The sequence below is a fragment of the Lates calcarifer genome, linkage group LG21, assembly GCF_001640805.2.
Source record: "Lates calcarifer isolate ASB-BC8 linkage group LG21, TLL_Latcal_v3, whole genome shotgun sequence".
Classification (NCBI taxonomy): domain Eukaryota; kingdom Metazoa; phylum Chordata; class Actinopteri; family Centropomidae; genus Lates; species Lates calcarifer.
In genome coordinates, this window is record NC_066853.1 from 10654651 (window position 1) to 10671170 (window position 16520).

The window sequence follows — 16520 nt, forward strand, 5'->3', positions numbered from 1 at the left end:
CAGATAGGCATTGCTGGCAGCTTACAAAACTGGCAACTCGTTGGCTTATTCATTGTCTGTGATCTTTCTTTTTTTTCACTGCACATGCAGATGTGTTATGCTTTACTTCTACAAATGAAAGGAGTTATACAGTGTATGTTGGTGCTTTGCCTGCATCGAGTTTTATTTCAGCAGGAAAAAATGCAGTTATTACATTTAAACATAATGGGCTACTTTCCTATGAGCCACTATGAAATTCTTGAGTGTATGTAAGTGTTGAATTAACGTTCCGTTTATATCATACATTTAACAGTGAAATCTTTCACTGAAGACAAATCAGAGATTTTGATGCTTGAAATATTTCCTAGGAAAACGTATCACAATATATAACAAGAACCCACTGTGTCTCACAATAGTCAATGCTTTTCTCAAGTTACATTAATACTGTATGTATAATATATATATTTAAAATTTGTGTTTTTCCTCGTTTACACCTTTCTTTTGTTTTATTTCTCCCTGCTCTGTAAAACACATGGGATCAACTCTGAAGTATTAAAAGTACAATATGTACAGTATAAGGTTGAGTTTAGTTTAAGTGCATGTTTGAAAATCTGAGTGCCAGTATAGATGAAGCTGATTTAAACAAAAGGCCTTCAGTATAATCTCACATAAAAATGAAGACCCAGATTTTGTAAAACATCGTTATGTTGCTAGCAATTATATTAGCTTTTTTTTCCAGCAGCACTGAACACCTGCCATGTGCAATGGAAAATGAACATGATGTGGCTCTGCTGCCGTGTGAACGACATCCATCTGTCGTCAGTTTTATGAGTTTATTGTTGAGTCTACAAAACCTGGCACTTTGGAAGCCTTCTTTCCTGCACCACCAACAGCAGCAGTCCCTCCTGGAAGGCCTGTTTGAGGAATAACAGGTACTGAAAAAAAAACAAAACAAAAAAACAAAACAAAAAACAAACAAAAAAAAAAAAAAAACACACACAAAAAATATTACTTGGCTCATTGAGGGAGCATGACAAATATACAGTGTGAAAAACATATGAACGTCTATCTCGTCCAGGTTCTGAGTCCAAACAACTGTAACTGTGATTTCTGCCTCCCAAGGACACTGTCAACAGCTCTCCTTAAAATCGTTACTTTATTACATTAGGAGAAGTTCTATGTTTGGAGCCAAATTTTGCTCTTCGTCAGAGAAATCAAGGTCACAGTACCTGATGAATTTGCCAATTTGGGCAAAAAAATGTTGTCCTTGGGAGGCAGAAATCACAGTATGACAAATATAATCACAAGCTTTAGCTAACACATGTTTAACTTCTCATTTTTAACAAGCAGCATAAAATAAAATAAAGAATGAGAAAGGGACAGAGCGATGTGTTGTGTGTGTAACTTGCCTCCAGCTGGGACTCCAGCTCCAGTTCCTGCACCTCCAGGACCTCCTCCAGCCCCTGTTCATACACAAAGTGCCCAGACATGAATATGAAATATAAATATACAATTTCAGGTTCAAGGTTAAACTCACTATTAGTTACACTGTTTGACTAATCCGTAGACCTTGAGTGTTCTATGTTTATACATCCTGTGAACACCAGAGGGCGTTGTGATACTGAAACGGAGTAATGAGCCAACATGTACCAGACTTCACCTCCTCAGCAGGGGAGCCAGATCCTGAGACTGACCATGGGTATTGAGAGCAGCTAATCTGACTTTAGAAGTCTGTCATCACCACATGATCAAAAGCAACATGGCTGATGTTTAATCTAATCAGGAGAGGCAGCCAGCATGCATGGCATTTGCCTTGCCTCATCAAATGCCTCATTTCTTTGGCTATCCACTCGTGGAGGAAATGAGCTGTCAGCTTCACTTGTAAGGGAGCTTGGCAGCAGAATAAAACACATTCATTTATTTGTTTAAACCTTTTTTTCATTTTTTAATCTTAAATTCCCCATACTTTGCCGGACAGACATTGCGCACTGCCTGTAAGTATGTGACCTGGGAGATTTGGTGAGGAAAAGTTTGGCAAGGGAATGTTTTGTTTTATCTGTGCTCTTTCAGAGGAACGGGTTGTTATTTTGAGTGTCATGAAAAGAGTACAGACTGATTCTAGGGACTTAAGTTTTGTCATTGCCAACCAATACTTAAGAGTAGGCTCCTTGCCATAGTACAGTCCTAGCCATGACTGGAGTCCATGCTTAATCAGCCTGCCTAATTTAAAGCAAATCATATGCACGTACACAGCACAGGTCTTGAGGTCATGCTGGGCTCTGCTGAAGTTCAAACTGTCCAGAGTTTGCAGGTACATGATAAAAATGTACATGCATTTGCCAAACAGTGTTTTTCATACTGAGTTACCATTAATGCGAAACATTCATTTTGGCTTTCTCACAACATGCAAGCGTGCAGATCTTTCAAAGTTCTGAAAAGCCTCGTGTCAATGTTCAGTACAATTCATGTTTGTACAGTAGTCTGCCATCAGGCCAAGAATCAGCTCACCTCCTTGTGGGAGCAGAGGGCCTCCTGCACCTGTGGGGAGATCAACCAGAATTCCAGCAACATCCGTAAATATGAGAGATTCATAATGGGAATAACCATCAAGGAGCCTTATCAGAACTAATGTGTCTTTTTTGTTCTTATTTTTCAGCATCTCTTTAATGACACAACAGTAATTGATTTAAGTCTGGGACAGTGCTTGAGCCAGGCTGATTATTTGTCTAGTTCATACTTTTACTAAACCAGGCAGGAGTGAGGATGATCACCTGATAGCTGATAACTCAAGCTGAAAATTTTAACTTTCAAGCACTGGTGTTTTCAATAAACCACTCAAAAGCTCATTTAACATGAAGGAGGAGATAATCTGTCTAAATGGTACACCGTGGACTCCTCTAGATGGATCTTTTACCACATATGAGCCAAATTTAGGAACCTTGAATTTGAGGCATTTCTACTGAAAGACTGATACAGAGAATGGAAAGCTACACACTATCACCCCAGCCATCAAAACAAACAACTCATAACAACCAAGAGGAACATAATCAGTGTCTCGTGCCAACAACCAAATAATCCATCATCGTGTTTGATGACCCCCAGTTTCCATCACAGTCAGTGAGCCCTCAGCACTGCGCTTTGTTTAGAAATCAAGGAAAAAGCCCTCCACTGCCTGTGATCTCTTTACTTGTGTTTATGTCCAATGGAGCCATAAACAAAGATGGCAAGATTCAAACGTACAGCAAATAGCAGATGCACACATGCCTCTAACATTATTATTAAAATAAAGATAATCCAACATCAAATATCTCTGCTCTGTTCTAGTATAATGTACATCTTCAGAATCATAGTTTTTGACATAATATAAATGATATGATCAGTTTCAGTGACACCTGTCTGGTTTGTGTGTAAATGTTTGCGTAAATATTCTCCAGATGGCAAAGAACTTGGGAAAGGCCTGTTTCACGGGAGTTACAAATACAAGTAAATACAGTACCTCATTATAAAAGTTACGTGTATAGGTGTTAAAACCTGATCCTCCATCATACAACATTTAGATCTACAAACTATGGGAACTGTACAGGATGGAGCAAACCACATGTGCATCAAGGCTCCAAAAGTCAAAATTCATATAGAGGTTATTTATTCTGTTATAAGCTTTCACACTATTCAAATGCCATGCATTCATACACGCTCACTTGGTTAATTTATTTATTCCTTCTTTTCCTTCTACGGTTTCTGTTCTACTCATTTTTCATTATTTGGTGCCTTCTGGATAAAGAAATATATAAAAAGGTGAAATTGCTTTGAAATTGTACCGCACTCTATGAGATGCTGACATTGCAGTCAAATACCTCTTTTGGCAGCCTTTTGTGCACCTCCTGGGAAAAATCCCCCAGGGCCTACACCATATCCACCATAACCACCTAAAAGGAACAGAGGCAAAGTTGAGTTGAATGGGAGTTCTGGCTTTAAGCGTAGTGTAAGCTTTCAAAAGATAATTTAGACCTTTGTTGTGAAATACTCACCTCCTCCAAGACCACCACCTCCAAGACCACTGACTCCTAGATTGCCATAACCTGAATGGGAAAGAGAATGACAGATGGGCAGTAGATTGGAGAAAAAGAAATAAAGTACAGATGAGGCAAAGAGAGTCAAAGAGACCACAGCTTTCTTCACTGTGGTTTTAATGAGTTACTTGCAAATTATCCAGCACTAATTATCCTTCAATAAAAATAACCCATCACTCAATCTTTCATCAAAACATTTTCCAGGACCTGCAAACTGTAGATTTGAAAAAAACAGTAAAGCACATGGAATATGACACAATCATGTGTGCTTAATTAAATGTGATTGAAAACACTCACATTTGTGTTTCTACAGCCAATGACTGCACCTTGGGCACAGGGGGAGAGAGCCGAACCCCACTGACTAAGAACACGATAGACAAAACATTGTTGTCTTCTGGTTGTGCTGTATTCTAAACACTGGAGGGAGCAGTCTGTTCTTTGTGAAACAAAAAGCCCCAAACTAATCCATGGGCGGCAAAAACGTTTGGCTTGCCTTTATGCATGAATAAAGTCATATCCCAGCTTGGGTCTCTGCTTGCTGACAAGTTTGAAAAAATGTGAGAAGAAGATAGGGAAATGGAAAAAGTGTGGAGAGGACATGGCGTGCGATGCTCACCACCTGCACATGGATTGAGAACGACTCTAAAAATTAGGAGTCTAAAACACTGTACAGCTAAAGTTCAGGATAATATTTAGGGAATATTAAACTACATTATGTTATGTTATTTCTGACATAAATATTAAAACATACATATTTACAAGTGCCATTAGAAGACTTAAAATTGGAAAATACTTTAAGGCTGGTGTGAAGAAAGCAAATAAGCAGTGAAAACCAATTGCTACTTTCCTATAAGAGTCAAGAACGGAGCGGCTGTCATGAGAGGATGTCAAAAACATGCAAATTATAAAGGATATGAAAAATGTCTAAAAAAGTGAGTGAAGGTTTTATAGCTTCAGCAAGTTGAATATGATCATCTCCAGACAACTGATAAAGTGATATATGTCTAGTTTCCAGGGCTATCTTAAGGGACTCCATATGTTTATAAGTTGTTGGTCACATGATTCTCAGAGTTGTATTACGTAGATTTGTGTTAAAAGAAGCTGCGAGTTGAACAAGTTCCCCGATCAGAGACACACATGCTGGAGTAATGACGGTTTTTTGAAACGAGAAGAAATTTGAATGCTGCCAACAAGCTAGTCCACCAAGGAACTTGTTTTCATCAATACTTGTAAGCCAAAAAAATCTGGGGTGAGAACAACTAAGCATGGGAAACAAGCTGGAGAAATGGGGGGCTGCAGGGGGCAGAGAGACAGAGACACATGAGACCGGAGGGTGAGGGCTTGGAGCTGGTCCAGCAATCTGCAGAGTGCAGGTAATGATACTGACGAGGAGGAGGAATGTGCTGGGAGAGACAGAGAGAAAGATGGAAGTGTGGAGTTTCATGACCTAGTCAAAACAAATGTGGGCACTAGCCTTGCCAAGGGCTTGGCAAACAGACTGAGCATGCAATGCGAGCCCAGACGCTAAGCTAAGCGTCCTTGTGATAATCCATCTCCTTTTCAGCCCGATTCTCTGCGATTGCTCAACCATTCCCAGACACACCTCGAAGTAATAACAACAGTAATCAATTCGTATATAAATCAGACTGATCTAGGGCTTCTCCTTTTCCAGTGTCTCTTGAGCTGACACGAGGAATCTGTATCATTTGTCTAATTTTTATCAGTGAGCTCTGCATACCATAAAAATGTGAAGGAATTGACAGGAAACTGTCACAAAACAAACGAGTTACAAGATATATGGAACACTGCTGATGCTTAAAAGCCTTAAAATGACTAATTCTGGCATGAAACGTTCCTTTTAAACTGTCTGGTCTTGCCTCCAGATCACAGAACGTCTCACTGGCCAATCCGAAGTGTATGTGATTGTCAGTGAGAGTATACAGCAGAGTCTGCGCAACAGAGAGATTATGCATGTCAATGGAAGAGAAACATGAGCAGAGAGTGAAGACAGGCAGAACTGTGCAGACTTTTAGTCTATTCATCCATCATCGGGCCCACCTGTGCTCACATGTGCATGACCCAACCTGGCTCTGGCAGTCGCACTCAGGGTCGACCAGCACCTGCCACGTTGAGCTCAGCTCTCTGATTTGAGATCAGGAGACAAGAGGCAGACACGCAGAAGTCAGCCTGAGAGGGTGTGTGTGGGTTTGTGTGTGACCATGAGGGCAGGCCTTGGACAGACATAAGGTTTAGACAAGGAAGACAAGAAAAGAGACCTTATTTGCTGTAGTTCTGACATCATGAGACACTAAGAAAATAAAATGCTCTCAAGCGATTAAAATACTACTCTGGAGGTTGTGTATTTTCAGGGTCAAAGCGAGAGGACACACTAACAGAATCTGGAGCTTTGTCAGTTTGGCATCCACCGATTGCATTTTTGGGAGATGGAGGGTAGAGTTTTTGCACAAAAGCTCTGTGTTTAGCCGTATTTACACCATCTTGTCAGCTCAAACAAGCATGCTTTTGTTGGACTACCATCATTACAGCACGTCAGTTCACACAAATAGACCTGTCTTAGCTCACACATTATTGGAAGTCTACCCCAATGTTGTTTGTTGTCATGAACCACACACATGGAAAGTCTGCGCCATGACCCTGATATCAAATCATCGCTTTTCCTTGGTGCTGCTCCCAGCATTTAGCTGATTGCTGACAAGCTGAAGGATTTCTGTACACTAATGTAGTGGCTAATTTTTCTCGGTGACCCTCAAGGCATAGCAGGAAGCCCGAGAGACCACTTGAAACCCCAACTGCCTTTGGACCTTGGACAAAGGAACCCTACAAAAGGTCAATGCTCTGAATACAAGATGGAAGGGACTGAAACCCAATACTACACAAGAGGGAGGACTGGGGGCCAAGGAAATTGGAAGGTAAGTGATGCAGTACGGCAATGCATCATAGTTTCCTCCATTTAGATTTCTTTAAAAAAGAAAAGAAAAGAAAAAAAAACATGTGACAGAAACATGGTTTAATAGCCAGTTTCCATTCAGAAAAGGCCGCTGGCTTTCACAGCTGTGCAGGGACAAGTGCACCAGCAGGTTGTTGAGGTGAAATTTAGGATGGTGTGGCAGTGAATAATTGAGCATCGACTAGCAGCAGTGATTCATATGCGGTGGCTGGTTTGAGAATGATCTCAGTGAGGGTACACATGTGAATGCAAGTCTAGACCTTCTCCAACTAAGAGGGAGTCTTGTTTTCAGAGGAATGAAAATGTGACGAGGGACAGGCTGCCATATTCACTGCCTCCTGCTGCACCATTTCTTATGCATCGGCCTTTCAAATGAAGACTGACACCGGGGTAAAACTGGCCAGACAGCATGGCTAGTTCTTTCAGTCACCAGCCATGTTCTCAAAGTCAGGTCCAGTACAAGTGATGGATATGAGCCAGTGTGAACAGAAATATCTGGTTTCAATCTCACCACTGAAATGTCTTGCTCATTCTCCGTTGGGGTTAGGTAAGGTAATCCTCTGTTTCAGAACCAGAGGAATACAAGAGACATTAATCAAAACACTGTCTTCGGATCTAAGTCTATTGCTCTTGTTCTCCCCAATTCTTCATCCTTTCCCCTCTTCTCTCGTTCTCTCCCCTCCAAAAGGTGTCGGAGGGGCTTCGTTGACCAGACGTGAGGTGTTAATGGCAGCAACCAGAGGAAGCCAAACGTGAGAAGTGAAGGATGGATTTGCTCGCTCCGTTCCATCTCCTCCCTTTTCCTCCCCCTCTCCCCTTCTCCCTACTTTGTGAACCAGCTGGGCCTGGTGAAGGGTTTAATTTAAGAGAGCAAAGAATTCCATGGCAGAGATCCACTGTAACTGACGGCAGGCGCTCGGAAAGCAGACTTTGGAGCTGGAGCTCTGGAATGTCCAGGAAATTTTTTGGGACTTGTTTCTCATCGTATTCTTTGTTTTAGCTTATATTTAATCATGCAAGCGGTCAAAGAACAAATGTTTGTTTACTGGAAAGCCAGGGGAGAAGATTACAACTCACATGTCTTTTTAATCGTGCTGTCGGAGATGGAAACCAGAGTCAATGTGTTAAAATGACAGGAGGGTCACAGAGGAATGATAAATTGTGAGTCTTGTGTGCAGCTAAACACATGATTTGCTGTAAAACCATCAAAAACCACAAACATTTACAAAGAGTAAAGGGTAATTGTAAGAAGCACAGAGGCGTGCTATGGCAATACAAATGCTGCAATTTTCTTTAAAGTGATGGAAAATCTTGATGCTAACTTCATACTCAAAGGCTCCCTGGAGGCCCCTGGAGAATCAGCATTTCACTGTGATTGACAGGCAGATTCTGTTCTTCGGCTGTGGTCCCATATAAATTTTCACTTTGAAAGCTAAGCCCATCATTATGTCCTTCACTGTCATGACACCAGATTTTTATCAGTATCAAATTATCGCACTGTTCCACTTCCAAGTTGGTGGATAGATTGCATTCTTACTAGGTGACGCAGGACGAGCTGGATGAAAGCAGAGCGACGCGAGGTGCTGTAGTGATTCCAGATCGCGTGAGACAAGTGGACACACAGAGGCTCCCCTCGCTTCCTCTGCCCCCTCCCTCTCCCTCTCCCGTGACCTCCCCTGCTCTTTGTCACTTCCAGGTTCTCTGTGCTGTCAGTCACGGGCACCGAGCTGTGAGAAGCAGGACTAGTCACATGTTGGACTAATTAAGTATTCACACAGTCACACCACTACACGCAGACTCTCTCCCTCGCTGGCTGGTGTGAGCCAGCCGACTTTGGCGGCAAGCCTTTTATTGTTTTCGCTTTCCTTTTCCATGGAGTCATTGACACTATCAATGAGAGGTCCCAAAGCCTCAGCCTCCCTGTTTGCCAGATGACCCTAAGTGCAGATCTGTCAGAGATCCTACAGACAAACAGGGAAGGGGTCTATGGTTGCCGCATTCTCTAACACCCTTGCTTTTGGGGCAGCGTCCAGGTCAAAATCAGTGTAATAAAACTGGTGACGCGTCCACATTAGTGTAGTTAGTTACTGTTGGTATGGGTGGTTTACTTTTATTGGGGCAGTTGCATCATACCAAAAAGAGAATGTGTTCTGTTTCTCTATGTGGTAAGCATTTACATTGATGAAGCAACTTTGCTTTACTTTGGAGGGTCACACCAACCCACGCACTTGGACATCAGAACACACACATCATCTCTTGAGCAATTCTTACAAATGGCTCTAAATTAACGGCAACTGTAAAAGTCACCATTACACGTTATGTGGATTACAAGCGCTGCCACGGAGCCAAACCACACTGCCTTGCCCAGTGACGTCTGCGGCTGTCTGACATCACCAGCCGGAGTCCTTGTGAGTCTCTCACCTCCACAAACACATGGCTTATTTCAAATACATCTGTATGAAGACTATCACCGCTGTGGCTTAATTCAAACTGTGCTAATTTGTACACCATGCCTCACACCATATCCACTGAGTTTGTGATGTCATTGTTTATGTTAAAACTCATGCAGAGCAGAACACGCTATGCTATAAGCTTTCAAGTTGACCAAACATTTCTCCCTTTTGCTTGTTTCTATGAGAGTTGAGAGCCTTTGCTATTCTACTTTTTATCTACTTCTAAAGGAATGTCACAGTTGCTCTGCCAACACTGAGCCCCTGAATACGTCTGAAGAGTATCCCTAACCCAGAGCTCATACCATCGCCCATTTTAGCTTGGCACACTCACTTACAGCATGTATGGTAAAGGCATGCAGACAAGGCAGAAACACACTGCAAACATTAGAGTACACACAGGGTACATGTGCACTTGGAGAAACCGATTTAGTAAAACTGTTCATTTCTATCAGTATGTTCCTTGTCTAGAGAGGTTCAATTGTGCAAATTATGCATAGGACGAGAAAACCAGTCAATAAACGCAGCCTGTGGCCATGGTATGTAAAGTTGGCTAAGTGTGTTTCCTCTCCCAGATGGTCCACATATGCATCTAACTACTATTCCACTGAATACTTTTCTGACAACTCAGGGTTGAGAAACGAGACTAGTGTTCGACAGGTTGGCTCAGCTCAAAACATGCAAATTGAAATGCTGACGTTAGATTCATTGAGTCGGCCTCAAAAACATTTTCCAAGTTCCTCTGTCATTATAAAGGCTGTGATCATTGTGCAGCCATCTGAGGCATTTCACTATGACAAACATATGGGATGCTCTACAGAGGAAAACGATTATGAGAGATAAATTGTGTCACTGACAGTAAAAAAAAAAAAAAAAAAAAAAAAAAGCTGTTTCTGAAATCGTACATTACATATATGCAGAGGTATTGCTATATGGGCTAACACACCAGGATGTCTAGAAGGTCAAAAGGGCCAAAGCTGAAATCATTTAAAAACCACCCATCTTCACAAGTCATTTAGTCCAGCACTGGGACTTGGACCGTCCTGAAGTTCTGAGAAAACATTTTTTAAATGTAAGTATTAAAAAAAGAAAACTGATACAAGAATACCTAAAGACACCCTCTGCAGTGATTATTTAAAATGACACTTAAGTTGCATTACAGCTTAAAAGTGCTATATGCAAGTTTTTGCTATTGCTACATAGCCAACATTAGCATTAACAGCTTACAGTTTACTTACTGACAGATTTAGCCATCATTGCATTTACAAGACAAGAGGTTATAATACTCTATCTGAACTATGCTACTTTCTCATCCTCTCATGTTGGACTGAGAGCAGACTGGACACTACAGTGACTCACTATTGCAAGGTGTAGAGGAAAAGTGATAGAAATAGAAGCAAAACAAGAGCTAACACAGCTGGAAACAGCTCTTAACAAATAAAGGAATGAAGTTTTATGCAGAACTTGCAATGTTTCTCCTAGACTGATAAGTAAACAGCTGTTAATGCTAATGTTGGCTATGTAGCTTTAGCAAAACTTAGATATAGTACCTGTAAAGCAGTGCTTTATATTTGTAATACCGTACATTACACTTCATCTTAGCCGTAAGTGCTCCATGAAGCAATCACCATCAGCCATGTTTTCAGCATTGCCATGCCATGTATGTCAGTGTATACCATCTAACCTTTGTGTTTGTTTGATCAGCTACAGCTAATCTCACCCAGTGTGGAACACATACTGTGTAATCAACCTACATAATCAATAATCTGCTGTAAATAGAGCTCTCAACTCTTCTCCCAATGAAAAAAAAAAAATCATTGTAGTTTCGTAGTCAGCCACAAATACACAAATTAGTTCCTTTGATCTAACAGATTTGTGTCAACTTTTACCAGTGAATGCAACAAGGTTCAACCAGTGATCTGTCTGCATGGACTCTTTGGGAAATAAGAGCAAGAAATTTCTCCATCACTATATAAACAACACTTAGGCTGTTCTGCCAAATGGACAAGGATAGTGGTCCATGCTCCAGACCTGCTGGCAAACATTGCAGGGGAGAGGTTGTGAGAGCATGCCAAGGGATGGCTCATCAACTAGCACAGTGAACGTGGAAAAAACACTACACTGGTGGTAACACGCTCACTAGAGAACCACTGCGCAATCATGACAGAGAACAGGCTGGTGAATGGCTGGGGAGCTGTTACTGAGTCATAGTGAAAGTTTTGGTTCAGTGTCGAGGAAAATTCCACAGTTAGAAAAGTGTAATGTGTGGCATGCGTGACTGATTAGACACCAATAAAAACTAATAAAGCCTTATCTTATCTCGCCTTACTCTGACATAAATTTAATTCTCGAGATGAATTAGCAAGATTACCGCGGATGCTAACAACAACATGTGGTGACATCATACAAGAAAAATTGTTTGGGAAGCAACAGGCATTTCTAATGTGAACAAACAAGCTGTGTTGGCTGTGTGTATATTGGGTCGGCTGAGAGGAGCGTGGGGGCTGTGTGGGTTTGATATAAAAAAAGTTTCCTCTGCAGACAGTTAAGATTCCAAGATATTGAAAGCTTGGCACAGAGCCTCAGTGTAGGACAGACTGAGGAGAGGAAGAGGAAAGATAGGTGGGCAAGAATAGAGGAAAGGGCCATCTGTCACATTGTGTCTGAACAAGCAGCACTTTATTTATGGGTATGTCTGTATGCTAAAGGGGATACTGTAAGTCCCCAAACCAATGTCAGGATACATAGTAAGTATTTATGTGTGTGTGTGTGTGTGTGTGCACGTGTTCATGATTGTAATTACACACATATGAAGCACGTAAACATATTTACATACACTCACGGCCGTGCATGTTCAGATGCTTCCAGTCTCTGACAACTCGGAGGACAGGTCTGAACTCCGGCAATGAAAAACATATGTGCTCCAGAAGACTGAACCTCGTCCAAGCTCATCTTCTTTTGGCTAAACACTTTCATCCTCACCTCAATCTATCAGTCTCCTTTCTCTCAGCAAGCTCTCCAAACACGTGTGTTGCATGAATGAATGTGCGTATAATGTTTTGTGTGTTCGCGCATGAGGTGTTGAATGGTGGTGTGTGACATATATACGGTATGCTCGCAAGAGTTATCGGCCCTTTCCGTCCTCCTTGCCTCACGCTGTCTCGTCTCTGTCCTCCCCATATCCATTTTATTTTTCCACTTCTCTGCCTTTCCTCTACTCTTCCTGTTGTGGAAACAGGAAAGTAGACTCAGTGCTTCTTCAAACAATGACCCTGATATGAACCAGAGGGTTCGAAGATGAACAAAAATAATCAGGTGTATAGATGTGCCGTGCTGGAAGATATACGCATAATCTTCGAAATGATCCAAAGATTGTAGTTTAAAATAAGTGGGTGGATGGTATCTGCATATGTGCAGATTTTCTAGCAACAGTCTTAAAGTGAGTACCAACTTCATAACAGTCAAGCGTTGGCCACAGGCTGTGAAATACTGCAGGTTGGCCTGCCGTCACAGATCATCCAATATTTCAGAACGCTGTCAAAAACAACTCACAGAGACATGTTGCTGCATTGACCAACGTAATCCATCATCATAAATTATACTTGTATTGTAGTTTGTCCAGCATGATTTTATCTTGCATCTAATTGTTGGTACTATTTTCATGATTTTCCCATTACTTTAAATTGTTATGTTTATTCAGGGGCAACAGAGAGCCAAAATAAAAGTGAGGTAAGAGTGAGACTATATACACTCAGCTACCAGATCATTTGGAACACTTATCTAAAACTAATGCAATCTCATACAACAGCGGTGCAATAATCCTACCTTCATGAAATCATTTTGAAGGCTGCAGATTGTGCTGCTGTTGAGTTGTATTGCAGTATAATGTTATGTAGAGTAGCTCATATTACCAGGCTCACAAAATCAATTTCTTTCTGTCTTTTGGTTCGCCGGTCGTGGGTGGAGCATGAAAGGTCAACTTTATTAAGAAGTTGGACCAACAGAGCGCCCACACCTTCTTGCCTACTTGTCTTTTTCAGACTACCATCAGATTTATTTCCTTTTGGACCAACCACAAACAAAGAAATTACCGCATGAGCGTCTATGACGAACGCCCTTTGGTGATGCCAACTTGAGGGAAGCCCCAATAACTCACTGCCAGCCAGCCTTCAATTTCTTTCCTTTACTTACTGCTATTTTCTTTTACACACACCTCCCACATACTTTATGAGCCTAGACACTAATAAAGAGTTGAGTGCTGGTCATGTTTCTAATACAAAGTTGTGCAGACCCTCACTCATAATGTAAATGGACAAAATATTGGAAACACAATGGTGATTATAGTATTTCATCCATCTACCATACGATATTTCTAATCAGAGAAATGCTAAATGAAATTGCTTACAGATTCTGTCTGCACTGCTCTAAGATTAATGTAGCATTGTGTGACATTGCTATGGTCAGTTTTCAGAAAGTGAGAGAAAGGTGGAACAGACAGCGTGTTGTCTTCAATTTGTATTGCTCTAAAAAGAGTCGACTGGCAAGCTAAGCGTGGATACGTACTGTAGACATCCCACCCAGACACATCCTCTCTCAACCTAAAACAGACCGTTGTAATGGTACAATAAAACCACACCAACAGCAAAAACAGTAACCTCTATGTTTCTTGTTAACTTCCTTCACACTGCCTGAAAGTGACAAGAGGCTAGCCTATGAAAGCCAAGTTTTGGCAATCACACCACGAGGATTGAATCCACCTTTGCTTGAGGGAACACAGGAAAGGAGATGGTGTCCAACAGCTGTTCATAAAAAGAGAGTTCCTCTTTCCAGCTTTCGGTGTATTGTCAAAGCTGGATGCTGACAGGCTTCACAATTAGTGTAACATTTACAAGGTCTTGCATGAGCTACGCTGCAATTCACTGCAGTCACGCTACTCACATAGCCAGCTGCTGTTCTCCATTACTGGCCAGGCAAGGTGTGTATCTGGGGAATGCAATGTCACTGCTTGGCTTCCACATGAAAATGAACGGCAGCTCTCATGATGTTTGTCTGAGCAGTTTACCATTGTTTGCACTTGTGTCTCTTTAGCAACCTGCTTTATATGTTAATAGTTAATAAAAAATTGTCAGTGGTTTTTCATATGCTGGTAGCAAATAATTTCTTCTGGCGTGTTTTCTATGGCACAAGCCAAACTCTGGCTGACAGATGCAGACAGATTCAAACTGCCATTGTGTGAGGCTTACCTCTTAGTGAGCTGTGGGTGTACATTTGTGTAGAAATGGAAATTTCATACTTGTAAGGTATGTAGAAAGTTCTCTTATCCAAATTTGGATAGCCTCAGTCAGTATTCCTCTGATGGAATGGAAATCGCTGATATGAACAGTCAGCACTGATGGAAACCAACATTCAGAGATTACTGAATACAATTACTGTCATGAAGCGGAACATATTACAGCCCCTCTGTGAATTTGGGTCTCTCATTTCAAAAATTTGTAAAAACCTTAGCTGACCCCCAGCTCTTCACTGTGTGAAAGGTTTTTTTTTCCATACAGCAGAGATTAGCATGTTATGTGGAAAAGAGCACCTAGACCTTAAAAAAAACACACATGGAGCTGTTTTTAACACCGGTTGCTTCCCTTTTTCTCACTAACGTAATTTCTGCCATGTACGCCTGGTGAGGGAGAGGGAGAACTTGAATGCATACAAAAGCTAGGGCAATATTTCCCAAGTAATGCTCTGCTGATCCCAGCCAAAATCAACTTCCACCAAATACTGGATATTAGGTCATTTTAACAAAATGGCTCTCCAGCAACTTTTGTTTCAGGGCGAGGGGTGTGGCACTCCAGGGGGACCCTTCTGTAACGGGCTTCGTGGGTTATCAGGGCTATAAGACGATTGCTTGGTTCCTTATCTCTCTTAACACATAGAGGTAAGCTGAGATTGTATCAGCAGTGCTTACGGAAATTAAATGATGGCTAAACATTGCTCAAGCACCAGTGCAGCGCAAACTGAAATACCGCAAAGGAAAATATTTACTGTACTGTATCAGAGAGAGGGGGCCGTGGTAAATTTCAACATGGAGGTTTCCAGACATTGTAAGGGTCTAACATTACAATAACATTAATCAGTGCTCTGGCACCATTGTTTGGCTGGCACTCATCACTCATTAATACAGCTGAGGTGTAGGAGTGGTGGAATCTTTGTATGGTCCCACCCAGACAGGACGCCCCAAAGAGCTGCTGAGCCAGTGTAAACCAACCCCGATGAAAACACAGGGGTGATAAGAAAAGCTTGGTGACAACCAATCAAAAGATTGTTTCTCCTTAGCCACTGCTCTGTATCTGTGCAGGTCTCCCTGTTCTGTTGGTATGCAAGCTATACAGCCTATACATTAACCTACTTTATTCACCCCATAACAATACACTCTGTTTCCTTCCTCTTAAGGCACTTAAACATTATATATAATGCAGAGGAATGTTGTAAACAAAAGAAATCTGTTTGCCTCTTTTACAGTGTTGTTTTACAGCATTACTGTATGATGTGAGCAAGAACACACTTCATATTTGAAACATTTCATAAAACTGCTGATTGCTCATTTTTACATACTATTTTAATGTACAGTATGTATATGCTTCATAAAACCTGCTCATGTGTATTTACTTTACACCAATTTCCATAAAACACACCAACATATTTATGTTCCAACTTACCTGGTTTAGGGGGCTTTCCACCTTGTCCTGTTGGGTGAAAACAAGTGAAAAGATAAACATGTATGTGAGGCCGAACTTTTCCTCTGTAGTATCAAAATCTGAAGATCTAAAGAATCTAAAGAACCACAGTTTTCAACTCTTAAAGCATGACATAGACAGCAATCTTTTTTTGATGGTACTTTTTTCTGCATGTTTAGCTTTATTGGACCATTGATAGTGAAGCTGAGACAGGAAACACAGGGGGGAGAGACATGTAACATAGGTCCCCACACAGAATCGTACCATGGATGCTGTGGTTTTGTTGCATACAATGTAAGAGTAAGGCTAACAGGGCACTCCAACA

The 16520-nt window shown here is 41.3% G+C and overlaps 1 protein-coding gene across 17 annotated transcripts in view; it reads right to left on the reverse strand.

The window, feature by feature from the left end:
• The window catches only part of elna (elastin a), a 47657-nt gene that overhangs the window by 17675 nt on the left and 13462 nt on the right, over positions 1–16520 (reverse strand). For 14 of the 17 annotated variants that reach the window (XM_051078967.1, XM_051078974.1, XM_051078978.1 and 11 more), the window contains exons 5-10: positions 16178–16204; positions 4008–4058; positions 3834–3905; positions 2488–2517; positions 1389–1442; positions 834–914 (exon numbers count right to left, since the gene is read on the reverse strand). In XM_051078967.1, coding sequence (XP_050934924.1) covers positions 834–914; positions 1389–1442; positions 2488–2517; positions 3834–3905; positions 4008–4058; positions 16178–16204 — 315 coding nt within the window. The remainder of the gene's footprint in view (positions 1–833; positions 915–1388; positions 1443–2487; positions 2518–3833; positions 3906–4007; positions 4059–16177; positions 16205–16520) is intronic. The other 3 variants (XM_051078969.1, XM_051078976.1, XM_051078971.1) reach the window with 3 other exon arrangements.